The sequence below is a fragment of the Temnothorax americanus genome, unplaced genomic scaffold (genome assembly GCF_048541705.1).
Source record: "Temnothorax americanus isolate GAGA-0224 unplaced genomic scaffold, ASM4854170v1 Scaffold93, whole genome shotgun sequence".
Classification (NCBI taxonomy): domain Eukaryota; kingdom Metazoa; phylum Arthropoda; class Insecta; order Hymenoptera; family Formicidae; genus Temnothorax; species Temnothorax americanus.
The window spans coordinates 150,546-178,525 of NW_027509816.1; the positions used below are offsets into that span (position 1 = coordinate 150,546).

The window sequence follows — 27,980 nt, forward strand, 5'->3', positions numbered from 1 at the left end:
TTTATTAATGCGCGAGCGTCATAGCTACAACTATCCCGAAGTATGGTTTAGACTGTTTAGAGAACATTGCGAGCTGATAACAGGTACCCGTATCATTTCACACCAGTACGAGAATTTTTGCCAACTGATCACGAAAAACTAACACAATTTTGTGAATAGTACGTGCAACAAGTACAAGAAGATTACCTTTTCCCATTGAGAATACTATGGACTGACGAGACTACATTTACGAGAGGCGGTGTTTTCAATTTTCGTAATAACTATGTATGATCATACGAAAATCCATACGCTGTTCGAAAAACAGCTTTTTAACGTCAATTCAACTGTAATGTATGGATAGGCATGTACACGACATGTTCATTGGCCTCCATTTCTTGCCAGAACGTTTAAGTGCACATTCTTTTGTGAACTTTCTCAGCAACAATTTAGCGATTGCTCTCGAAGATGTACCTTTACTATTTCGCGGATTTCGCCAACACATATGGATGATACAGTTAGATGGATGTATAGCTTATATTGTTTCTTACATATGTATTTTATATTTTTGATATAATTTTCTAATAAAGCATTTTAGGACCTATGTTTATATAACATTTTTTTTCTTATTTCTGCTCATAGAACATACTACTAAAATTTGTCTAGAAAAACTTGGGACACCCTATACAATAGATATCATGTTTCGTTATTTTTCTAAAGATTTTCTGATTATATCTATATATATTTTCTTCAGTTTTAGTCTCAAGCGATACTCTTTCCACTTACTCTGATTGCTTCCTGCTTGCTTAACACAAGACCTTTTTTTGGTTTCCTTTTTTTGTTCTCTCCGGTGTGACTCATCTTTTATGCCAAATGAAAGTATCGGTTTAATTCACTGACCTAATCTAAAATTTTATCAGCGTAATTAATATATAATAATAATATGTTAATATTTTGCTGACGTGTTAACATATGAAATATATATACAAATAGAATTTTATTATATTACTTTTTTTATTGTAAAGAAAAAAATTTCTTATGTTTACGTTGTCTGAATATTTGAAAGATGCTGCTATTTCCTCCATCCTTACGTATACGCTAGATATTCAATTGGGAACTCGAATTATAAAAATGCAAATTATAAAAGTTCTATAGTTGCATTTTGTATATTTTATTATTTCACGGAAGGATAGAACGAGTTAATGGTACATGTGATAATTGTAACATGTTATAAACTATATATGGTCATTATGTGCAAAAACGTAATGTCAGATCATATCTTTATAGCGTAGAGATATTGTGATTCCGATGCGATCGCTAGGAGATTTGTGGTCAAGTTTTGGCCATTAGTTGATGCACCGCCAGTTGTACACGTAGTTCCACACAAGCGTCTTTCTCCTCGATAATACTACGTATCAACGTCGTCATCTTCTTCTGCAACGAAAGAAAAATAAGTGTACAGAAGTAGAAAAAGAAAGCTGGCATGAAAGAACGTACCTCGAGTAATTGATTCTCTTTGACTAGCTGTATCATGGCCGTCATTTCAGCTTCGTTGGGAGAGTGCGTCCTCTCTTTGGGTTTCTTCTTTTCTTCTTTCGTGCTGCACTCCATTAGCATTTCCATCAATCGTCTGATCTCATTCCTCTCTTGATTGATGCGAGATTTCAGTAACGCTTGCATGTTCAATAGTTCCTCGTGGATCAGCCCCTCTCGCAACTTATCTATGACATCTTCCTCGTCAGGCTCTACATATAAATTAACGATATATTATACGTTATACGATATATTTAGAGAAAATATTAGAAATATACTATTAATTATTATGTACTGTTTGTTTTGTCATTCGGTGTTACACTCTCAGGCTCTTGCGGTGTAACCGTTGCACTCTCAACCGCGAAATCAACCGTGTCTTTCTCTTGCGCATTTACACTTTGTTCATTTTGCGTAGCGTTTGCGTTGATACCCGTCGAGCAAGAACACTTCTCTTTCGCCTCTTCTGCATTATGCAGTTTGCTGTCTTTTTTTATCAATGTCGGATTGGTTAACGGTCGAGCATCACAAGGGATTATTTGCCCGGAATCTTCATCTACAGTCTTTGACTTCTGTGAGACAGATTCTATGGGAATATTATCGGTTGACTTTATTTCTTCATCTAGACTCTTTTGCGTAGCACCTTCCAGTTTTTGAACAGTTTTACATTTTCTCTGTAAAACGTAATTTATTATGTTAATGCTCTTTATATATACATTTTCCAAACATTTTTGTACCTTTAATTGCGTTATCATTCGTTGTACTTCCCACAATTGTTCCTCCCGAGATTTTGTTACAAAACCGGCATTCATCTGCATGTGAATTTGAGAAAGCAACGATTCTTGCTTGGATAGTTCCGCGGCTATACCCTCCACGGAATCTGGCAGATTGGTACTACCGGATGATAACGGTGGCACATATTTTGTCAATTGTATATTTGGGAACAAAGCCTTGCAGTGGAATAATAAGGCCAATAGCAATCTGTGACTCATTTGTAGAACCGGGCTTAACGTCATCGAGACCGTTTGTGCGTTCATTTTTGTTGTTTTCTCCTAGGGTAAAATTCATTGAATATCAATTGGAATATTAATTGGAAAATGAATTGTTTTGAGAAAATAATGTATCAAATAATGTAAAGAATTTGTGCCGTTCTACAATCAATTTTTATTTTTAATAAAATTAAAAAAAAATCAAAAATTTAGATTGAGAAATCTATCTCTAGAATCTTTAGATCTATGATCTATCTCTAAAAAGATCTAAGTATTTTAAAGGTCTTCATCTGACTTTTGTATCAAATTAGTAACATTTTGAACGTACCCGCGCCGTAACATTGTCCAAATGTAATGTAACCCATGCCAGAAGAATCCTGTTGCATTCCGGTAACTGCTGCGTCAGCTGGGCCAATTGAGCTTCGCGCTGCGCGACATCCTTGGTCGATGCGGCCTGCTCGAAGCGCGATATCGTTTCGCTGTTCTCCAACACGGATTCTGGCAGCTCTCTACATCACCACAATGCGCACTTTTTCGTTTGATCTTAAAACACATGGTGAGAGAGAGGATAGAATTCGCAGGTATACAAACCTAAGAAAGAGTATCAATAAGCTCGTAGCTACCGTGGGTTCGAACTCGGATATATTCACCGGCTCCCGATTATTGTATAATTTTTTCAAGTGCTGAATTTTTGACTTCACTCCGGGGACTTTGTACAGGCCCTCTACATTCATCCCATGCTCTTCCACGTAATCTATACAATCTCGCACTACCAAGGGTAATTTAACTCCGTCATGACAACAGCTTCTTTCGACTGCCAGGTGAAGACTAACACCGAAAATCGGTTGTTCCTCTGAAGGATAGAATATGTACATATCCAAGAAGTGTTGAATAAGTCAAGATGTATTAATTGTATTTGTACGAATTACGATCTTACCGCCAATATCCAATCCTTCATGCTTTCCTTTTTTCCGATCCTTTAATTTCTGCTTGGATTTGTCTTTATCCTTGTCCTTCCGCTTTTCCTTATCTATATCCTTCTCATCCTTTTCTTTCTTCTTTTTGTCCTTCTCCTTCTCAGTGTCCTTTTCTTTCGCCTCCTTCTCCCTCGATTTCTCCCGTTTCTCCTTTTTAGATGGAAATTTAAAGGCTTTGGTCTTTTTTGATTTTGAAGGACTTCTGTATAATAATCTACATGTTAGTCTCAGTATTATATAAGTCACATATAAGACATTGAAAAAATCACCTTAAGAGCGATTTGCGATCAATTAATTCTTACTTTGTACATATATAATAAAGATTCTCATGATAAAGTAAATGTTTACTGAGCAAATAAAAATTAGTATGAACAACAGTATCAAGTCATAAATATTTGAAACAAGTCTGCTTTCCATTTACAAATCAGAAATCAAACTCTTATATAGTTTATTTTATTGGCAAGAAAAAGCTAATGCAGTACAAATGAGAAATATGGAACAATGGTGGACGGATGACGGTGAACGGTGGACATTAATTCTAATTATCGAGCATTAGTTAACAGCACAGTCTCATTCGTATGCCTCTGATAAATATCAGACGAAAGGATCCGTTAATCGTGCGTTACATTAGCACTTGTATGTTATTCGAGAGGTGTCAAATAACATCATGTAAAAGAGACGAAAATCACATAGGTTTCAACGGGAATATTACTTGGTCTCCTGATCTTCGTCTGGCGAGCTCTCACCCTCTAGGGTCGCGTAACCCCTGTCCTTCCTGTCCTTTTTGTCCTTACGCTTTCCACCGAGAAGCTCCTTCTTGGTGGAATGCTTGTCGTGACTGCCTTCGTCACTAACTGTAGTACAAAAATCATCATAAATATCTCTATCAGTGAAATGACAGCGAGAGGCGTAAATATGTAACATCTGCGATTAGATTTTGACAGATGACATAACCTCTCTCTCTCTCTCTCTCTCTCTCTCTTTTTCCCGCACACGCACACACATGCACCTACACGCGATATCTCATCCATGTTTTGAAACGCAAATATAACGTAATGATAGCCTTACGTACAATCGCTCTCATTACTTTTCCTCGCCGATTCGGACGCGTACAATCCGGGAAATTCCTTCTCAACGTCAGGACTCTCGAAGTCCATCCTCCTTTAATTTATGTGCATTTGGCACACAATTTGACACCTGTCCGTGTGTCGTGTGTGCCAACACTGCCAACTGCCAACTCCATCGAAATATCAATCTCGTTCGAGATATTTCGAGATGACAATGCTCGCGACTCTCGCGAGTCGATATTTCACGTTCTCGAACTGAACATTTGAACGCTGTTTACATACAAGACATCACAAATCGCTCAGTATATAAAAACACGCCAATTTGGACATTTTTGGTACATTGACGTTTTGTGCATTATATTTATATATTTCTAAATATTTATAAACATATTTAGACGAAGGAACTAAACTAAATATTTAGATATATTATATTCGCGTGACTAATATATGTATGTACATTAATCACGCGAATATAATATATCTAAATATTTAGTTTAGTTCCTTCATCTAAATATGTTTATAAATATTGTGTTGGTATACACAGTGTTACTCATATGTTGATATAAGTATAGAAAGAAAATTTGCAATAAATAAAGTTTCTGCTTGCAATGTTCTGATGATCGAGTTGTCATTTGTGTCACTTTTTACCTGATTCTCTATTCTTGTCTGATAATTCCTCTATTTTTGAAAGTTGAAAATTTTGCTACTCGAAATTCATCTTTTATTCTTCGAAATTTTAATCTTACAATTGTAATTCTTGAAATTTTTGAAATTCAATTTTTGAAACTTTAGTCACTTACTGATCATATATTCTTTTAATACTTCATACTTCGCGAATGTAATAATTAAAAAATTTTATAGGTAATTGGTATACCAGTAGTTATAAAATATCAATTAATTTTTAGTCAATCTTGATATATTTTTATATAATTTTACCTACCGTAATTAATTGACGTGTAATTTATTAGCATTGTATTGTAATTATTGATATCAATTGCCGACAAAAATTTAAATTCTTAAAATTCGATAGATTAAGAAAAATGGAATCAAGTAAGAAGTATCGTTAATAAAAATGTCAAAAATTATAATTTTAAAAAAGTTACTAAAAATTTAAGTTTAAAAATTCGAGAGTTACAAATGTTATTATTTAATGAGAGCTGATGTTCTACAAAAATGAATCTTGTGTTTTTTTTCTTTCTTCTTCTTCGTGGCAACGAGAGTCGTATTCACGGAAACTTGAACTTGCCGAAATTCCATTTTGGTTTTAATGTTACATTTACATATAGAGTATTGAACGTAATCTCTGAACACGCGTTGCATAACTTTGTTATCTTCTTCGCGCAGCTGAGGTGCAAATACTGATGCCTCATGGATGGAGCATGCACATTTCGTAATTGCTTATGTGGGTCACACGAGACTGGTTTCTTTAAAATTTTATATTGTGCGCCTTCGGTATTTTTGCCTCGTTTAATCGGATGCCACACCTTGATCAATATATGATTCACCTAAATCGCCATCAGAATTTTTTTTCCCATCTAAACACTATAAAGAGATTCAAGCATTAGTTGTCGCGAATATAAATTGCAGTTCAACTTGAAAATGTTATTGTGCCGTAATTTATGTTCTATACACACATTTTTTTAATTTCATAAATTTCTTTTCTACATATTCTGTAAGCATTGTTATAATTTAAATTTATTTGACTATTTCTTTTTTCACATTAAAGTACTTTTATTTTATTTGCAAGATTTAAAAAAATAACGGAAATAAACGCAAAAGTAAAATAAAATTATAATTTTTAAAATATCAAGAGACACGGTAGTGTCTCGCGCCAAGTACACGCGGAGCAAGACCGACCGTGACTCTTTTACGCGACGCGACGGGTTGCGAGTACTCGAGATGTTGAGATCTCGATAATATAAACTTGAATAAAAACTATGAATAACATGCCAAAGTTATAAATTGCAATTGTATAAAAAATTCATCGATATCTTAATTGATATTTTAATTGATACACTACAAAGTAACAATAGCTTTAGCGTTTTCACATTCAAATTTTACATCAATCATAAGTATTGCACACAAATACATGTTTCTATAAATTACAAAATGATTGGCAACGCAAAGGAAAAACGTTAACGAGAATTATTTGGCAAGAAGTTTTTGGTCATCGTCGTAATTGCAACGGCATATGATGTTTCTACAAGAATGCCAAAAGTGGTCGGCCTTGCCGATTTTTTTTTCTTTCACCCAATTTTAATGCAGATGACCGCCGAAGATTCAATTCGATTTCAGTATTCGAGCGACTTTCGCGGGATAAACACGATTCTTTCAATCACTCGTTAATATTATAACTTTCTATTAAAGTGCTAATTCGTGCTTTTGGAAAAACTGCGGCAAGCGAAACCACGTTTACACATGTATCGTAAACATTTCTTACTTGTTAAATCAGAAGAACATGCGATCGCGTAATTGTGAGTGTAATAAGAAATATACCTGCAGAGATTTGCGCGTAATGAAAAAAAAAAACTGAAAAAGTATACTCATTAGCCAATAATATACATAATCCATTAATTTTTATGTCAAGATTGTCTTTTAATTAATATCTTAAGATATGCTAATACACGGCTCTGTGATTGGTTTATATAACATTTTAAGATTATACTTAAGACGGTCTTAAATATAAGATCCGACTATGAATACCGGCCATTGTCAGGATGTACGTACGTGGAACTTATGAAAAACACGCACGTGGAAAAAATTCTGCCAACACGTTACAACTACTCGAAAGTCTTCGGAGATTGCGTCTCGGTAAGAATGAAAATAATTGAGTTAAATGACCGACGATAAGTCGGTCGCATTATCGATTTCGAACCGTTATGAGAGTTCGGTGCGGCCAAACTATGAACCTGTCGCATGTTCTCGAATGTCGAGACGCGGAGTTCGGAATGCAGGAAAATGCGCGATCGTTCGTGAGCACCATATATTGTGTCAAGATTTAAAACTGCTGATTAACATTCGTTTGTCGCAACCTTATTTCGTATGACTCGCGTCGTGCTGCCCTGACCGTACGATTCGTAAAAAGGACTTATTTGAATGCTGACGTAGACGACCCTGATGCTATGCAGATATATGACTTTTTCTGATGCAACGTTAAGAGACACACCGCACAGTTGATTGTTAACGTCGCATTACGGAGAACAAGATGCGATTAAGTGCCATATAGGACGTCACGAATAATTGACTTCTGATGTTTAGTGTGTTAATTAATCACAAAGATTTATGATTGAAGATATATGTAAATTGTGATTGAGGATAATTTGCTGCATATAGATATCGCAACTAATTATCATATATCGAAACTGTCTTATACACCTGTGAAAATAAAAAGTCTTACGATGCAACGAAATTAAAAAGATTGCGTTACATCGCGACGAGTGTGTAATCTTGTAGTAAGTTGATAAAATAAATTACGATAAATTCTTATTTTGATTCGACTCAAATTAATGTCAAGGTCCTAGCTTTCTACAGAGCAAAAATTAGCAAGCCGTTATGCGTTATTCTCGCGCGATAAGATAAGATCCATGATGATACTCAAGTCTTGCCTGATGATCTTGTTCCTGGGGCACGTCGGTGGGATCCTGCCGCCGGCCATTCTCGAAACGGTACACCACTTCTTCGCGGGATTTCCACCGCCGAACAATTTGGTGCGGGACGAGGATGCGGTGCCCGGGCGGCGTTATTTATCTTTCGATTTTCTCGTGATTGGCGCCGGCTCGGGAGGGTCCGTGCTCGCAAATCGTCTAACCGAGAATCCCGATTGGAACGTTCTGCTGCTCGAGCAGGGCAAGGACGAGATCTTCCTCACGGATATCCCTTTTTTGGCGCCGATCCTCCACGTCACGGATTACGCCCGCGTGTACAAGGGCGAGCCGCGGCCGCAGGACGCACACGGTCGCGGTGGGTACTGCCTCTCGATGGTCGACGGCCGTTGCAAATTGGTGACCGGTAGGGCGGTTGGTGGCACCTCGGTGGTGAACTTCATGATCTATTCAAGAGGCACGCCGGCCGATTACGACGGCTGGGAAGCGCTCGGAAATCCCGGTTGGAGTTATAAGGACGTGCTTCCATATTTCATCAAGTCCGAGAGATGCAAGTTAATCGATAAAAACGTGAGGTTGGTGGTGAGATCGCGAGATATACTTGTGTGAGGAGTTACGGATTTGTTTCTTCGACGAAAATCTATCTTCAAATTTTTCATATAATTTTTTACAATTTCTATACAATTTTATAATTTTCTAGAAAATTTTTCACATTTTTTAATACGAATTTAAGCTTACTTTTCAGAAATGCTGAGAAAAGCTTTTTGTTTTCTTTTCTTTTTAAATTTTTTATATATGTAAATTTGAAATATTTTTCCACGCACGCACGCACGCACGCACGCACACACGCACGCACGCACGCACGCACGCACGCACGCACGCGCGCAACACACACACACACAAACATTCTATAATTTCCGAAAAAAAGTTATAAAACATGAAAAAGTTTAATGTATTTTTTTCCAGAAATCTTTATAAATATAATACAAAAAATTCTTAAAAATATTATTCACTGCGGTGAAAAAAATTATCAGTAAACTCGGGGGTTTACTTCTTGTCGCAAATCTTTTCGATTACGTTAATTCGTGTAATTTCAATTATATATTATAATATTCATGTAATTTAGAGATAGTTACGAGGTAATACTGCTTTTCCGTTTTACACGATTCTTCTCTTGTCAGATATCACGGATACGATGGATATCTGGATGTTACGACTCCTCCTTACGCCACTCCTCTGAGGGAATGTTTCTTGAAAGCTGGCCAAGAGCTCGGCTACGATCTGATAGATTACAACAGCGATAAGTTCATTGGTTTCTCGACAACGCAGGCGAATCTGCGAAACGGTCACAGAGTCAGCGCCAACAAAGCCTTCCTCAGGCCAATTCGCGACAGAACAAACTTTTATCTGTCCAAGCTCTCGACAGTGACAAAAATTATTATTAATCCGGAAACAAGAAAAGCTGTGGGTGTCCAATTTGTAAAGAACTATAAAACATATTTCGTCACCGCTACTAAAGAAATTATACTTTGCGCGGGTAAGCGCATTCAAGATATTAAGATTAAAATATGTTTAATATAGAATGAAGCGCAATTTCAAATCCTACATAAATTTAATTTACTTTAACGCATTACTGACGAATCTGATATAATCTAATATAAAATATGTAGTTTATTAAAAAAATCTTTTTAAAGTAAATACATACTGGGTAATCGCGAAGTCACGCGCAGGGACTAATAAGTAGCTGTCATTTTGTAATAATTAGACAAAATGAATTAAACACTAAAAGATAGCCGTAGAAGATACCCGTTATTTTTATCAGCACACAGTGCAAAATCGCAAAATGAATAATATTATAACTTATAAAACTTATAAATAAGTTATACTAATAACTTATACTTTATATTAACTTATAAATCATATAATAAAAGAAACAAAAATTTGAATGATTGTGTCATTGTCAATAATAATTTTGCAATTATTTGAAAGATCTCGATATGTGTGTGTGTGTGTGTGTGTGTGTGTGTGTGTGTGTGTGTGTGTGTGTGTGTGTGTGTGTGTGTGTGTGTGTGTGTGTGTGTGTGTGTGTGTGTGTGTGTGTGTGTGTGTGTGTGTGTGTGTGTGTGTGTGTGTGTGTGTGTGTGTGTGTGTGTGTGTGTGTGTGTGTGTGTGTGTGTGTGTGTGTGTGTGTGTGTGTGTGTGTGTGTGTGTGTGTGTGTGTGTGTGTGTGTGTGTGTGTGTGTGAGTGATCATTTCCAGAAATTAGAAACACCTGGAATATATTCTTCGAAGGCACAATTATGATTATCTCTCTCTCTCTCTCTCTCTCTCTCTCTCTCTCTCTCTCAATGTTAGAAAATATAATTAAATTTAATAAGTTTTACAAATACTTCTCGATTATCGTGAAAGCTTAGATGATCACTATTATTTCAAAAACATCATTGAATTATGCAACTAGCTGATTTGTTGATTTTTTAAAATTATAATATTTATTTTTACTAATTTATATATGTATGTCCTCTTTGTACTGTATGATAAAAATAACAGGTTTTTTCTATAGTAAAGGGTTTATTAATTTCATTCTGTTTACTTATTACAAAATAATAGCTAGCTAGCTCTTTAGTTTCAGCAATGTCTTGTGATTGTCGTCCTGCTAATCAATGCATGAGCATCTCCGATTTATAAATGCGTTTTGGAGAACACGATACACTGTTAAATTCGTAGTGTCAAATTATACTCAATTTGAGTCGTTTTTAGCTATTTCTAGCCACTGCTCCTACTAAAAAAATCTATATGTCGTTAATTTAACAATTTAACTAAAAAAAATGGAGTTGAAATAATACTGTTTTATGCTAAAACAAAACAATAAATTTCGACATACATGGTAGTAAAAAATAACAAAATGTTATCTTAAATTTTATTCTTTGATATTTAACAGTGTATGTTCGGTAATGAAAGTTTCTCTTATGAACAGAAATTGTTTCAATTCAGTTCGTTTAATTATTATTTATATTTATACGCTTTTTTAAATCTTTTATTTGATATATATTTTCGATATATATATTAAATATATATGTATAATGAGTCATTCTTTGTCAACCGGATCACTCTCCCCAGAACAGTTTTTGTCACAAAATATTCTATTAAGATCTCAAAATGTAGATATGAATATAAGCTTTATAATGTAGGTAGTACCTAAAATATACCTAAGAGATAGAAAAAAATATTTAGGATAAAATTTTAATGGTAAGTTAAGGTCTCTACAAAGTGGTATAAACAAAATTATTTAAAAAATTTTGTATTGTAAAAAAAATTTGCAAATTTTTTTTACATTTTTGTTTGCACCACTTTGTAGACCTTAACTTACCATTAAACTTTTATATTGTAAATATTTTTTTCTATTTCTTATATCAAGAGACACGGTAGTGTCTCGCGCCAAGTACACGCGGAGCGAGACCGACCGTGACTCTTTTACGCGACGCGACGGGTTGCGAGTACCCGAGATGTTGAGATCTCGATAACGAGTGAACGGATCAAGTTCTAAGTAGGCTTGATCGATAGCTTGGGGTCCAATTAGGGGGGGGTTTCTCTCATAATATTCCGCTACGTGCCCTACGAGCGGAGATATTGCGACGCAAAGTCCAAATGTGAAAATTTATTTTTAAGATACTACTAACGCCGACGTCTGATATGATGACGTCATAATCAGAAACGTTACTTTCACTTTTTCGACGCTGGCGGCGCAGGTATCGCTAGTTTCGATATCGCGCGCGTATTTCGAAATTAGGTCGATAGACTTATCGGTCAGAAGGAAGATTTCTATTTAGGTAAATTAGGTATATATATAAATAATATATATTGAGTTAACGGAAAAGAAGATTCTCTACGCTTGGCAGAAAATGCCGCTAGGGAATTTTTAAGTCGATTCTTATGAATTAAGCTTGAATGCGATGTCTAGGTATCCCAGGTTGCCGATGACGAGGTCCAAAGAGTGCGCTTCATAGTTTTCGGTGTCTAGGTGTAATAACACGTTGAATTCGATGTCTACGTGTCCCAGGTTGCCGATGACGAGGTCCTCATAGTGCGCTCCGTAGTTTTCGGTGTCTACGTGTATTAATACCTTGAATTCGATGTCCACGTGTCCCAGGTTGCCGATGACGGGATCCAGATAGTGCGCTTCAGAGTTTTCGGTGTCCATGTGTAATCGTACGTTGAATTCGATGTCTAGGTGTCCCAGGTTGCCGATGACGAGGTCCACATAGTGCGCTCCGTAGTTTTCGGTGTCTACGTGTATTAATATCTTGAATTCGATGTCCACGTGTTCCAGGTTGCCGATGACGGGATCTAAATAGTGCGCTTCATAGTTTTTGGTGTCCAGGTGTAATCGTACGTTGAATTCGATGTCTAGGTGTCCCAGGTTGCCAATGACGAGGTCCACATAGTGCGCTTCGTAGTTTTTGGTGTCCAGGTGTAATAATACGTTGAATGCGATGTCTAGGTGTTCCAGGTTGCCGATGATGATGTCTAGATAGTGAGTTCCGTAGTTTTCGGTGTCTACGTGTATTTATACCTTGAATTCGATGTTTAGGTGTCCCAGGTTGCTGATGACGAGTTCCAGATATCGCGCTCCGTAGTTTTCGGTGTCTAGGTGTAATAATACTTCGAATTCGATGTTCACGTGTCCCAGGTTGCCGATGACGAGATCCAGATAGTGCGCTTCATAGTTTTTGGTGTCCAGGTGTAATCGTACGTTGAATTCGATGTCTAGGTGTCCCAGGTTGCCGATGACAAGGTCTACATAGTGCGCTTCGTAGTTTTCGGTGTCCAGGTGTAATAATACGTTGAATGCGATGTCTAGGTGTTCCAGGTTGCCGATGATGAAATTTAGATAGTGAGTTCCGTAGTTTTAGGTGTCTACGTGTATTTATACCTTGAATTCTATGTTTAGGTGTCCCAGGTTGCTGATGACGAGGTCCAGATATCGCGCTCCGTAGTTTTCGGTGTCTAGGTGTAATAATACTTCGAATTCGATGTTTACGTGTCCCAGGTTGCCGATGACGAGATCCAGATAGTGCGCTTCATAGTTTTCGGGGGTCCAGGTGTATCGTACATTTAAACGATGTATAGGGTCCCAGGGGGATGACAAAAATCCATTGCGCCCCTGGGGTTTTGGTGTTAGGGTTTTAATTTTTTTTAAATTGGGGGGGCCAGGACCCCCCGGTTTTTCCGAGGGGCGGGACCCAGTAGTCCCCCTTTTTTTTCCCGGGTTCCGGGGGAAACTTACGTTAAAATTTTTATTTTTTACGTCCCCCGGGTTTGCCGATGACGGGGCCACAAGTGCCTTCGAGTTTTCGGTTCCGGTTAAAATTTTAAATTTTAATGTTTAGGGGTCCCGGGTTGCCATGAAAAAGGACATTTTGGGGCTCCGTTTTTTGGGGTCTCGTGTTTAATCCCTTAAAAAATTATTCGGTCCCGGTTGCTGATGACGGGTCCCCCTAATGCGTTAAGTTTTTTGGGTTAGGGGATTTAATTTAAACTGGAGGGGCGTTTAAACGATACCCCCCAGCTGCATTGTGAGCAGCGCTGGTTTTCGCCGTTTCCTTTTTTTAACTAGGGCAAAAAAAGGAAAAAAACGAAAAGGGTCTGTAGATTTTAGGCTAGCAAAAAATTGGTTGAACCAAAGTTGGAAGAGAATCCCCCTTCGAGGGGTTTATTAATACATGTAACCCGAAAAAGGAAGGGAATATGTGGACCCCGTAGGCAATGGGGGAAACGTGGCCCAAATTAAAGGTATTAATCACCTGGAACCGAAAAAATAGAGGGGGCATGGGCCCCCTCATCGGCAACCCCGGGGCCCAACCCCCAAAAATTTTTTAAGCTTTTTTTTTTAAAAAACCCCCTTAAAAAATTCCTTTTGGGGAAAAATTAAATTTTTTTGGGCCTTAAATAAAAAACCCCTGAATTAAAATTTGTCTAGCCCCAAAAAAAAAATTGGCAAAAATTTGTTTAACCCCTTTAAAATTTTTGGTGAATTAAAATTTTGTTGACCTAAAAATAATTTTTGGAAAAAAATTGGTAAAAAAATTAAATTTTTACAAGCCCCCCCTAATAAATGCAATTATAATAAAAACAAGTCCCCCGGAATGTGTAATTTTATATTTACAAATTTAGGGGACATTTCCCCTTTTAAAGGGTTTTTTTTTTGTTAAAAAAAATGCGTAAAAAAAAAAAAGGCCCGGTTTGGGGATCCGTTTTCCCCCCCAAAATTTTTTTTTCCCTTTTTTTTTTAAAAAGGGTAAAAAATGCGCCAAGTAAAACATTGTTTCCCCTATTTTTTGGCCCCCCAAACCCCAAAAAAAACCCCAAAGGGTGGGGGTTTTGGGAATTAAAACCCAAAAACCCCCTTTTTTCCTACTGTTTTAAATGCCCCCTTTTAAAATACAAAAAACCCCCCTTTATATTTTGTACCCCCCCCCAAAAATTACCCCTTTTTTAAAAAAGGGGAAAAAAAAAAGGGGCCCCCGTCCCCCCCTGTAGTGATTGGTTTTTACCTCGAAAAAAACAGTGGGAGTTAACCCCCTTAAAAAATCCAAAAAAAACCAAGGGGTTTGGGGGAAAATTTTGTTTTTTTTAAAAAATCCCCCCAAAAAAAAAACCCGGGGTTCCCCCCCCCCCTTAAAAAAAAAACCCCCCCCCAAAGGGAAAATTTTCCTCGAAAAAACCCCAAGTAACCAAAAGTGGGGCCCCAAGCTTTGTTAAACCCCCAAAAATCTCCTCCCCAAAAAAAAAGTCCTTATAAAAAAAAGAGTTCGCGTTCAAGTGAAAATATTATTAAATTTTAAAAAAAAAATATTCTCTTTTTAAATTTACAGCGCCAAAAATTCAAAAACATACAAGGGAAAAAAAAATTTTTTCAATCCCAAAAAAAATTTTTTTCCGATAGTTCAATAAAACCTTTTTTTTAGTTAACTAAAAATTTTTTAATTAAAAATTTTGTTAAAGAAAAAAAAAATAAATTGTTAAACAAAAAATATTTTTTAACCCCAAATAAAATGTTTAGTTGAACGTATCGGACTAAATATTTCTTGGGATTGACAAATTTTTTTTCTCAGTGTATGTTCTCTGTAATTGGCGCTGTAATTTAAAAAGAGATATCATTTCTTTTTTGTAATTGTAATAATAGATCACTTGAAGCGCGACTCATTTTTTGATAAGGTAACGTAATTTTGTGATGAGATTTTTGGAGATACAAAGCTTACGTCCACCACTTGTTACTTAGGTTTTTTCGAGGTATAATACTACTACTTTGTTTTTTTTTTAGGTGAAAATACCACTGTTTAGGTTTTTTCGAGATTTTTCAAGATACAAAGATTTCGTCTACCACTTGTTACTTAGATTTTTTTAAGGTATAATACTACCACTGTTTTTTTTTTCGAGGTAACAACATATACACTACTATGCGTGTACTTGGCGCCTTTCTTTACCTTTTTTTTAAAAAAGGTAATTTGTACAGTTTTAAAATACGCCAAAAAGTGAAAGCATCTTTTTGACTTTTAGGTTGAAAATTATATCTTATATGAAGGAATCTGACTTCAGATTCATAATCAGCGACTCAAAAAATCTCCAGGAACAAACTACAAAATTTCAAAAAAAAAATCGGTATAAACATTTGTGTGAAAAGTGTTAAAACTTTATGTAATTTTTATTGCTTCTATAGTCATCATCTTGAATCAACCATTTTGAATTTTAAAAATTGCTTAACGGCATTATATAGCTTATATTCATATATCTACATTTTGAGATCCTATATAATAGAACATTTTATGATAAAAACTGTTGTGGGAAGGTAGGGTGTTCCAGTTGACACAAAGAATGACTCATATATATATATTAATATATATACATTTCACAGGTACTTTTGGTTCACCACAATTACTGATGCTTTCCGGGATAGGTCCAAGAGATCATTTAAATTCATTAGGCATCGGCGTAATCGAAGATCTTCCGGTGGGATTTAACTTACAAGATCACGTGAGCATGTCAGCTTTAACTTTTCTAGTAAACGAGAGCGTGACCATTGTCGAACCACGTTTAGGTTCAAATCCGGCTGATTTTCTGAAGTACTTCACAGAGGGAACTGGTCCTTTAACGATACCCGGCGGCGCCGAAGCGTTAGCTCTTGTTAATACCAAGACTAATAATTATATTAAAAAAAGGGAAAAGTTAAAGTTTAAGTACATTCAGAGTGTAAATACGCACAAGAACAACAAGCAGTACGGTAAGTATTTTGCCATCGCGCAAAACCTATAGAGACCCTATAATCAGAGACTGACCATCAGGCGATTTTCTCAAAATCCTGTGAGGGAGAAGGATATAAGAGAGAAAGAAAAGGCGATATGAATATATATCGAGATATACATTCATATCATTTTCTCTTTCTTTCTTTTATATCTTTTTCTCTTTCTTTCTCATGCTTTTGAGGAAAAATGGCAAACCAATCAAAAGGGGGTGGGCCCCCTTATGGCCAGTCTCTCTGATTATAGGGTCTCTAGGGTGTAAAACCGAAATTTTTCGAGCAAACAAATGCGAAAAGATTAATTTCTTATTTTCTAGAAAGAGTCAAAATGTTTATTATTATTATATATTATTATTTAGATAAATTAATTATTTTTATATTATACCAATTAAACTCAAATTTAATTATAGCGATAATAAGAACTCAAATTGCATTTTATATATTTATCGAACAATTTTACTGACTTGTTCCTTTTTGCCATTATAAATTTTTCAAGCTTAGTTGGCTCTAACAAAGGTCACATTATTTCTTACAGCTGTTCCCAACATTACTTCCATTACCGTAAATCATAACGTCTTTAAGATGTATCCTCACGCTAACGCAAGTAAGATGTTAGACGACTATCCCGACATCGAGTTGGTGTTAGGAGCAAGCTCGTTAGCCGGCGATACTTCCGGCAGCTATCGCGGTCTGTTAGGATTAACGGAGGAATTTTACAAGGAGGTTTACAGCGATTACAAGGGCTTCGATGGCTTCATGATCGTACCTGTGCTTCTGCGACCCAAGAGTCGCGGTAGACTCACCTTGAGAAGCAGCGATCCATGGGACTCGCCAATCGTGGACATCAATTATTACGATCACAAGGATGATCTGAATACAATGGTGCAAGCTATAAAGATCGTAAGAAGAGGGTCTTTACGCATTAATATATTCTACTTTTATCTTACAATTTTCTCTCTCTACTTACTTACTTTTCGTTGTATTGCATTACAGTACTCTCACATTATTTTATTCAGAATTTATATATTCTCTATATATGTAACTAAAGCATTCTTCATTCTTTTATCATTCTCCAACTTTTAATTACGCCTTTTTTTGTCGCAGGCGATCGAAGTAGCTTCCACGAAGGCGTTCAAACGTTTCAACGCTACGCTGCTGCCGGTACCGTTTCCGGGATGCAAGCACGTTGCTTTTAAGAGCAACGCATACTGGGCCTGTGTCGCTCGTCACCTATCGACGAGTCTGGGTCACTACGCGGGCACGTGCAAGATGAGCAGCCGGAAGGATTCAGGGGTAGTGGACTACAGATTGCGAGTGCACGGGATCGACGGTCTCAGGGTCGTGGACGCCAGCGTGATGCCGACCATAATCGCTGGTCATACGAACGCGCCGGCATACATGATATCTGAGAAGGCCAGCGACATGATCAAGGAGGACTGGAAAGATTCCGCTTCGTGAAACGTGTGGGAAGCAGGAGGAAGTAGAGATGCTACGACATGCGAAACGTGGGACGCGTGATCACGAAAGGACGAAGACAGCGGTGAAGAAGAGAATCTTTTCAAGAATAAAAATTCTTGAAAATTTAAAGAGTATTGTTGTATGTAAAATAACGAGGAATTACGTCTAAATATTTTACAGGACATAGTAAAGTATTATTTTGTTATAGAAATAGAACACAATTGTGTGTAATTATAACACGATGCTTTACATGAACCTATAGAGATTGAATGACATTTTGCTCACGTGTATCCTATAGTCTCAATGACTGACTATTATAAAAAGAAATAAGAAATAAAACGGTGTCATTAATTCAGTAGATTCATTGCTTTTCTGGGAAAAAGTGCTGATTCTCTTTGGTTGCTTATAATATAGCAGCTAGTTAAAGTAGCAAATTTACATTAGTCAAGCGTTTAAAGTTTAAATTTAAATAACAATTTAAATAAATACAATGATAAATATAACAATACGGATCTAAATTACATAAATTAATAACCTACTTTTTGTATCTTTAAATACTCTAAATTAATAAATCGATGAATTAATTTTCATGTTGCTGAATACGGATTGTTATCCACCGCGCATGAGATATCTTACGATAACGACGATAGGAAGTATTCTACATACTTGCCATCTCGTTGCACCTATAAAAACAAAAAATTTAAAATATTATGTTAATATATTGAGTTAATAATAATATATTACTAATTGTATAAGATTAATAATCAAGAAAAATATTTTGATTATTATGCGTTTAATATATTTTTTAGAGATCTACTTTTATAAATATTTGCTAAACGTACTCTCTAGTTTGAAGAATTTATAACATGGTTATAAATATTTTTACCATTATCACTGAACTGAACGCAATCCTGCAGCTCTTCCATCAATGTATAACCTTCGGTACAAGTGCAGAAGCCTGTGAAAAGATACAAAATGACATTTCAAATTAAATCCTTTAGTGATAATGAATCGTCGTGTATTTAACAAACGATTCGATATACCGTCAACACAGTCCACTTTCGATTTCCAGGTCGAATTGGAGTCCCTCAAAGTCATGGTGATACAGTGATGGTGAGTTTCACAACGACCGCCCAGTTCTGAAACATATGGAGTTTTCTAGCGTTATATCGTATCGACGTATCGGAATCACAGCGTGACCGATTCGAATGACGAGATTTGACATGGACATGACACAAGATCCATATTTCTATCTCGCATATATTTAGCGCTAATAAATCATTTGATTCGACGTTTTATTTAATTTGTTTTTAATGGAAGATTAGCGCGCGACAATTATTTCGAATTGAGGCGATCGAACGATCGCATTTATCGGGTAAGTGCGAGACGTCAGTAAGGATCCAGGTGTTCGAGTACTCGCCTACGTCGACGAAGCATCGATGACCGCGTCTGTGGGAACTGGCGACGCATTCGCACGTCTTGTTCGCGCCGCATTGGCTATGCTTCAGAAACAGTTGGCACTGGGACTGCTGCTCGCACTTCTCGCCGACCCAGGAAGCGGCTTTCAAACACCGCTGATCGCCCTTGGCCAGCACGTAGTCTACTTTACAGTCGCATCTGTTGTGCATACACTTCGAATTCTCCACGATGCATTCGTCATCGCTGTTGCAGTGCTCGTCCAACTCTGAAAACGGATTTAGATTTGGTAAATCTAGACTAGACTTTTATAAAATAAATGCTTCTTATGAACTCCATGATAACATTCGATAAACTACTTTTTATCCCGGGGGAAATTTCTCACCTTTGTTTTATTTTATATTTGTTGTTTTAAAAAGAACTGCTAATATAAATACAAATTGTCATTTTTGCGTAACGTAATACACCGTTAAATTCATTAAATATTATGTTAAAAACAGTATGCAAATATTAAATTAATATACTTTTAATTTATTAATTAATGTATATGATATATGATGTGTATATAAAATGATTCATTAATTAATATTTTACATATATTATATTATTAAGTATTATGCATATATTACACACATAAATTAATTAATATTAAATTAAAGAAAAAAAGTAGGATAAAAACCGAAAAGAAATAGAGAGATTGCAGCTTAACGAACGAGATTCTCAAACATCCTCAAAAAACATTGGACTTATAACAATTTTTGTTGATCGTTGTAATACTTACTGGCGCTCGGCAGACAGCCGGTGTTGTCAAGATTCGCATGATGACGCAAACCGCAAGTGCAAAAACCATATTCGCAAAAAGTATTCTTGATATGACAATTGCGGTTCGAGCGACAACGTTTTCCCAAACCTGAATGCAAGCCAAGAACAATCACCATAATTTTACTTAATTACATAAATCAACAAATTTAATTCCATTAACCAACTTTCTTTTGCATTTGATTATTGTGCACACAATTGTAAACGCAGGTAATTTACGTGCAAAATGAAAGTAGAGTGCTAACGGTAGAAGACAAGCCGCATTATTTTGTTATGTTACGTTACGAGTAATCATTAATAATTTCGCCTCCGCGCACTGAATGTGGCATTGAATAGACCGCTCGTCGCGTAATTTCTTGTTATTATTAGGCAAATAGGCACTAACACGAGTTATTTATTTTCTCCCATATATATGCATATTAGTAGAGGGGCTGACCGGCGCTGGGATATTTCTCAGGAAAAGTTGTAACGCTCACCGACAGACTCGTAACACCTCCCATCCGTGAAGTGGGAATCGTGGGCGCATTGACAAGTGCCTCCTCGACATTCCGATTGCGGTGTAAACGTAAACTCACACTGGATGTCCTCCTCGCAGGGATCGCCGATGCGTGTAGCCACTGTTGAAATAACGTGTGCCTTATTATGAATGTCTCCGTCTCTAAGTTTGCGTATTTCGTTACGTTCTATACACTCGCGACGCGAAAGAGTTTCTCGATTCTCGTTAACAAGAGCTCGAATAAACCTCCTTCTTTATATATACGAATGCATGCATGGTATTTTAAGGTAACGTTGTTGTTAAACGTATAACGCTAAAGATAATCCAGTGAAATTTTGAGCGCAATTCAAGATTCGCATAATCGATGGATGGAACAACCATGCAGAGCGTCTTGTAATACATAATTTTAATTATAATCATAGAATGTTGAGCGAATGTCGAGTCGACAGAACGCCGACCTCATTCTTCGAAGTTTGTTTTAGAAACTTTACTAACTTTATTCAATCGCTTTACGATCGTGTCGAAAGGGACGGATTTATACGCCGTACTGACTCATTCATAGAAATTATTCGTGATCTCTGTCGGCTCAACGAGCACGACGAACGACACGCTCCAGGTGAGGCGGGATCGTGAGAAAGGAACGGATAGGAATAGGGATGAACGGATATCTCCGCGGGATCTCGTTCCTGAGGTCGACGACATCGTTCCCGACTGTTCGAATAATTAGACCGAGATCTAAGGCTCTGCGCACAACAGAGCACATATATTAGGAATAAGAATAAATATTGAATATTAGGATATATAAATATAGAAATATTTTTGTAATAAATGTTAAATATTAGGATATGTAAATGTAGGAATATTCTTATAGTTATATCTTATATTTTTATTTTTTTTTCATTGTGCGTTACGTTTAATTATTATTTCTAATTTTGATTCCTAATATTTAATATTTATTCTTATTCCCCTAATATGTACGCTATTGTGCGCAGGGTCTAAAGCCGCGCTATCTCGGGATTCTTTAACCCTTTCGTGCCTGACTTTTTTCTAGAAATGATTAGTATTTAATTTATGTCTTACTAAAAATTTTTAGGATCACTGATTATGATTCTGTAGTCAAAATTTTAAAATTCAAAATGGCGGATTCAATATAGCGGACAAAATTTTCTTGGATTTGAATAAAACTCATATTCCAGGCGTTTTTGAGATGGCTGATAAAATATATCAGTCGTTTCCATATATTTACATTTTGTCAACTACATTAGATCTAACATCTTTAATTTTAAAATTTCGACTTTAGATTCATAATCAGCGGCTCAAAAAACTTCTGAAAAATAAGTTTTATTCAATCCAACAAAATTTAGTATTTTACTCCGCCATATTGAATCCGCATTTTAAATTTTGGAATTTTTACTGCAGATTTGTCATCAGCGACCTCAAAAACCTACATATACCATTAAGTTACATGTGAATATATAATAAAATTTTGCATTTTGGTCCGCCATATTAAATCTATTATTTTGAAATTAAGTAATAAATTTTTTTCAAAAATTTATGGCCCCAAAAGATCAGTCTTCATGTCCTTCAAAGTTTACACAAAATTTTATCAAAATATTTTAAAATCTTTTAGAGTACTTAACTATTATCCGGTTTATGTTCCACCAGGCACGAGAAGATTAAAATCCTATTTTATTCCCAGTTTAGAAACTTAAATGTTAATGCGTAATCGACGTTGCAGATATCACGTTCGAGAAATGTGATTAAAAAAAACGAAAAGTACCTCTCAAACATTTATAGTTATTATTATTCCTGAACTCGATATGATCGTCTTTGCACGAGCAGGTCTGCTGGTTCCGGCAAAACGCATTCGGAATACAGTCGACATCGTATTTACACTGGGAGAAGGTTTCTGAAAAAAGAAAATATTCGCTTTTAAATATTTGTTTGTAACGCGGTGAAGTTTTTTAAAGTCAAATCTGAATATAAATCGAATATTACGCCAAAAATTTGTGTGTGTGTCTCCTCATTTTTATACCATTATAGTTTATAATGGAGAAAAAAATTTTGAAAAAATTACGTAAAATTGTAGGTACTTTATGTCTAATTAAAAAATAAAGGGAGACGTCAGCGGATGTATGAAGCAATCGGCTTTATACGTTCGCTGACTAATTTACCGTGACACAACAACTTCGACTTATATAACAATCGATTATAGACACGATCCGTGAAGAATGAACGGTCGAAGGATCCTCATATTTCACGATAGTTGCGCGTTTTTTAAATGCACGCTCTTGTTCTTACTACTTAATTCGTAATAAATGAAAGCCGAATTGCGCGGAATCGCGATGATACGATCGTTATCGGTTCTGTCTTGAGCTCGGTTTGCTTACTATTGCTGCGATTAGCGTTACTGCGATCGTTGCATCGCAGGGACGAGTCCTCGTTGCCGTTGACGTAGGTGATCGTCGCGCAGACGGTAACGGGTACGAGGACAAGGAGCCCCGTGAAGCCGTATACCGTCCACGTTCTCGTCATCCTCGCGACGACGACGGCGGACGAACGCCGCGGACGAAACGTTTCATCATATCACCGCCGCCGCCGCCAACTTATTGTCATTTTCGAATTCCGCGAGAAGAGACGGGGATCGTTCCGATCCCGATTACTCGACGCAGCCGCCACGTCACGATTCCGACAGTCGGCTCTCCGTTTAGCTTACGACGACGTTCGCATTGTTTCGTCGCGTCCCGTCCAATCGTTGCGCAATCGTAGGCAGGGATACGTGGGTGAACCTTCGGATGAACATTATCGATGAGGCGTATCCCGCGCGATCATCGTCGGGTCCCTCGACATTGTCTATCGCTTCTTCCTTGTCTGTCCAAGGCGAGACATCGACGAACCCACCGTCATTCGATCGGTCCCCAACGAATCTATCTGGAACTTTGCCCGAGTCACGAGATCTCGTTAGGCATTTTGTATAAGAGATTATAAGATTCCAACTTGATTGGAATCATTAAGAACCGTTTAGCGAGAGATCGATGATCAATTTTCGTTTTGTCTTGAATCTTGAAATTGATTAAGAAAACTGGGTAAATTTGAAATTTCCGGCGAATAATCTAAAAATCAATATAACAATAAAGGCTCACAAGATTAAAAATCAATCAAAGACAAAGGAGCATTGAGCTGTAATAAGGTGTTGGTGCGTTCAAAAATTGCGATAGTATAGTCTATACTATATATGTATATTAAAATCGATCTTTTTTTCAACGGATTAATCAAAATGTCGTCTTTTTCGTTGTTGGATTCAAAATTCACATCAAGGAACAAAATTTCCGATTCCCGACATGAGAAATATTTTCTTTCGCTACAATTCGTAGACACGTCGTACTTACGAAAGTTAATTACCATTTTATATCAAATTCAAATCAAAATTGTCTTACGGCACGTAATTGGTAATTATCGTGCGATTTCAGTTAATTTTAGACGGCTAATTTTAGACGTTCCAATTCACAAACGATCGCGTGCGGAAGCTCGTCATCGCTATAGCATCGTCTTGTTTCGTCGATTTCGACAGGCGGAAGATGCAGTTCGGAAGATACAGTATTTCCCACGTACCCCGTAGCGAATACGGCTACGATTTGAACGTGCAAATATCGCACATTCATCGGCAGTAATCACTAGGAATAGTTTTATGCGCGTTGAGTTGTCGCTGACGAGCAACAGGTGCTAAATCGTCCTAACACGTCTTGGTCCCGTTCGATTTGAATTAGAATTGCACATCGAAGCGGTGTTTTAATAGCGAACACGCCAACGTGTAAATTGTTTTCTAAATTGCGTGAAAAGTGTCATCTCTTCGAAATACAAACTGTAGGAAGAACATTTATATGCGCCATGCGGATACAAAAAATTTTTAAGCGCTTTAAGACCCTTTAATTTTTAAAAAACGCGATACACATTTTGTTTTAAAATTTTCCGTTTAACTTTTTTTTGATGTTAATAATATTAGATTTATATTTCACTGTATTGTGTAGACCCGAAACTTCCGCCTTCACGTTTCCTCCAAGCGCTCCGAGTGATTATGAGCCACTTTTCAGTGCCGCGAGTCTGTCGACACGAAACCGTGGGCGAAGTTCCCCGCTTTGGATTTCAATGACGGTCCCGTGAACGTGAACGCTCGAAGGTCGATCGCGGCGAACAAACGAGTTTAGCGCCCTACGTTTCTATAGTTTCGGTTTGCGTTGCGCAACGCGGTGCTACAACAGCAGAAGCCATTGTTATGTGTCAATAGTATCGTACTGCGAGCGAAAACTATTCGAACGCTATACTTATATTCGCTGAATTCTTGTTCGAGCACGATGATCGTAACACGATCAATCGAATAAAGCGGTCGCTTTGTAAAAAATTAACATGAAAGAAAAATGGATAATTTAAACAACACTGGAATAAAACGAGAATCGAATTAATGTAATTATAAGCACTCTTTGGTAATCGCGACATCATTGACCTAGTTTACACCGATCTCTTGATACACGTATCAAATAGTATTTGAGCTAATCAGCAACTAATCGAACTATAATTTACTAGTTATTTACTATTTAATACGCGCATCAAGTGATCAGTGTAAACTAGACCATTAACGATGCGTTAATGACTAGAAATGTGCAAACTATTCGAATTCAAATAATTTGAATGTGAACTATTCAAAAATTTCGAATCTAGATGATTCAAAGACGAATCATACATATTGTCAAATTGATAAAATCATATTCTCTGTTAATAAGCAAAAGTATGGTCATGTTAATAGGTACATTTAGTGAATGCATTATAATCACTTATTATAACCACTCACTAAGCGACTAAATAGCAGTCAAAAAATTTATTTCTAATTTTTGACAAGCTTTGTGACCTTATCAAATTTCAAGTATAAGTTTGAAAATGCATAAAAAATAGTAACCTATAAGTATATTGATAATAAAATAAACTATATTATTTTATTTTAATTTCTATGTATGCAATTGGATAATGTGTTAATGGATATTACATTAGAATATTTTAATATAATTTATCTATGATTTTTTGCTTAATTGTTTCAGTTACTGCAACATTAAATTAAAAAACAAATTTTTGCGTATTATTTACCGCACTTGGTTCTTATAGTTAGCCCGTTTTCTATTTTCGTAGATTTCCATTGGAGAGTCTATACTTCGAATTTTAAAATATATTTTATTAGTTCTTTATTAGTTCTATATTAAATACTTAAATGTTTTTTGCTTTAAAAAAATTTATATTATGTTATCAATAATTTTTTCACATTAAAATATCTCCTATTATCCACGTGTTAAAATTCATTCTAATAATAATTATATTGTTAATTGAAAATTATATTCCAACAGTTCAATTCGCTTCGGATTCGAATGAAATGTTGACGATTCGATTCGATTCGATTCGATTCGACATCAATGACTTAAGTAATTAATGACATGATTAAAGCGAGGGTAAGTCTACGTTGATTTAATGATGTCCGGCGTTACTTGCACAGCGCTAGCAGTTTATGCAATTCCGAGCTTTGTTGAAGATCCGATGTGCTGCAATCTCGCTTCCAAAACACATTGTTAAATCGAATAACAGGCGAGCGTAGGAAACAGGCTCCCCTTTGTTCTTTAATTATAAGCGGTTCTACCCGACATTCACCTAACTGTGAGAACCAGGAGCGTAGATCCGGTCTCCACGATCCTACGATCTTCGCAATTCTCCACAGAGGAGAAGAAAAGATTACTGGGTCATAAAAATACTGCCCTTAAAACAGTCGTGCTTGCGATTAAATTAAAACGCGGCGGTTCGATTAAATGAAAATCACTTTATTCGTTTCAGCAGTTATTTGAGACAACCAATATCTCAATATCTGATCATGATCAAATAATAAATGTTATGTTTCATTTATCTTCCAGCATCTCAAAATTACAGTATTAGTTTTCTAATAGCTTTAATTTTCGTAATTGAGGATTACGAGCAACATTCGATTTGTACGTTCACAATGATATTGTATCGTTAATATTAAATTATATATATATATATATATATATAAAATTAATTAAATCCTCTCCTATATATATATATATATATAGGAGAGGATTGAATTAATTTTTTACAGAAAATATTCCTCAAACGTGTTTCTTTTACGAGTATCTTTCTTTTAATTTTAGCGTAACTTTACATGCAATATTTCTATATTTTCTTCAGAATACACTACAACTTAATATTCGGTTCGATTTTTACATTCATTGCAAGATTTTGTATGTCTCAGTATTTCTATTATATTAATTGTTTTCTTAAAGGCTTCCTCTAATTCTGCCGATACTTTTCTGTCACGTTTCTTCTACGATATTGGACCTACTTTTCTTTATCAACACGTATAAATATTTGCAGCACGCAACAGTTCGATTCTTTCCTTTGAATTCTCTACAACTCGAAACTTTTAGTGCGATTCTTACACTCACGATAGGATTTTATATTTCTCAAGTGTTTCTATTATATTAATTGCTTTGCTTAAAAATATTTTTTCTTTGATACTTTTTTACCGTATTTTTCCAACAATATTGCAACTACTTTTTTTTATCAATACGTAATATTCACGCGATATCACTTAATATTTTACTTTAAAATTGTTACTTGATATTCAGTTCAATTTTTACTCTCACGTTAAGGTTTTATACTTCTCAGATATGTGTATTACGTTAATTGGTTTTTTAAAGGCATCTTCTTTGATATTTTTTTTATCGCGTTTCTCCAACACTATTGCACCTGCTTTTTCTTATCAGCATATAATATTCACCGATATATCTTGATACTTTTCTTTAATTAAATTAAATTATTACAATTTTATATTCAGTTCGATTTTTACACTCTCATGTTAAAATTTTATATATCTCAAGTATTTCTATTATAAATAATATTCAAACAAAGGGGTTGCAAACTAGCTGGATGTTTGTGCTACCACAATATAATTTGAACAATAAAAATAATCAACAAACGTTTCGGTAATTTCTATTATATTAATTGCTTTTCTAAAGTCGTCTTCTTGTATCGGATTTCTTCTATTGCACCTGTTTTTTCTTATTGATACGTAATATCCCCGCGGTATCCCTTGGTATTTTCCTTCGAGATTGCGCGATACCCCGTGTTACGCACACTTGTTACAACTCACGTCGATAGAACAGATGCTCGCGCTGGCCGTGCGCATCGGCGACTGCACTCCATAGCGAAACGAAGCGCGATTGACATTACAACGTTCCGCAGCTCCCTCCCTGGAGACCTCCTCGGCTGCCTTCTTGGCACTCCCGCCATTCCTTCGAAGAAT

The 27,980-nt window shown here is 36.1% G+C and overlaps 3 protein-coding genes across 7 annotated transcripts; 1 reads left to right on the forward strand and 2 right to left on the reverse strand.

The window, feature by feature from the left end:
- Positions 1–318: 318 nt before the first annotated feature.
- On the reverse strand, positions 319–4,733 carry Rlip (Ral interacting protein). Its single transcript, XM_077426041.1, has 9 exons — positions 4,545–4,733; positions 4,185–4,326; positions 3,433–3,674; positions 3,087–3,348; positions 2,824–3,004; positions 2,244–2,558; positions 1,805–2,180; positions 1,474–1,721; positions 319–1,410 (listed from the first exon to the last, which is right to left on the reverse strand). The coding sequence occupies exons 1-9, from the start codon at positions 4,627–4,629 to the stop codon at positions 1,309–1,311; spliced, it is 1,953 nt and encodes a 650-aa protein (XP_077282167.1). The 5' UTR covers positions 4,630–4,733; the 3' UTR covers positions 319–1,308.
- A 2,357-nt stretch (positions 4,734–7,090) lies between these two features.
- Positions 7,091–18,253, forward strand: LOC143908386 (glucose dehydrogenase [FAD, quinone]). Of its 3 annotated transcripts, none has more exons than XM_077426039.1 (6): positions 7,091–7,991; positions 8,061–8,716; positions 9,323–9,678; positions 16,054–16,419; positions 16,973–17,337; positions 17,542–18,253. In XM_077426039.1, exons 2-6 carry the CDS (start codon positions 8,124–8,126, stop codon positions 17,893–17,895), a joined length of 2,034 nt encoding a protein of 677 aa, XP_077282165.1. In that variant the 5' UTR covers positions 7,091–7,991; positions 8,061–8,123; the 3' UTR covers positions 17,896–18,253. The 3 variants fall into 3 exon arrangements, with proteins under 3 accessions (XP_077282165.1, XP_077282166.1, XP_077282164.1); XM_077426040.1 differs by having other exon boundaries at positions 7,091–7,350; positions 8,054–8,716; XM_077426038.1 differs by having other exon boundaries at positions 7,091–8,716.
- Positions 18,107–27,971, reverse strand: LOC143908391 (uncharacterized). 3 transcript variants are annotated; one of them, XM_077426045.1, is made up of 9 exons: positions 27,828–27,971; positions 23,017–23,563; positions 22,407–22,535; positions 20,607–20,747; positions 20,093–20,221; positions 19,316–19,579; positions 18,939–19,034; positions 18,782–18,853; positions 18,107–18,578 (listed from the first exon to the last, which is right to left on the reverse strand). In XM_077426045.1, the coding sequence occupies exons 2-9, from the start codon at positions 23,159–23,161 to the stop codon at positions 18,505–18,507; spliced, it is 1,050 nt and encodes a 349-aa protein (XP_077282171.1). In that variant the 5' UTR covers positions 23,162–23,563; positions 27,828–27,971; the 3' UTR covers positions 18,107–18,504. The 3 variants fall into 3 exon arrangements, with proteins under 3 accessions (XP_077282171.1, XP_077282173.1, XP_077282172.1); XM_077426047.1 differs by having other exon boundaries at positions 18,738–18,853; XM_077426046.1 differs by having other exon boundaries at positions 27,727–27,876.
- Between the last annotated feature and the right edge of the window lie 9 nt (positions 27,972–27,980).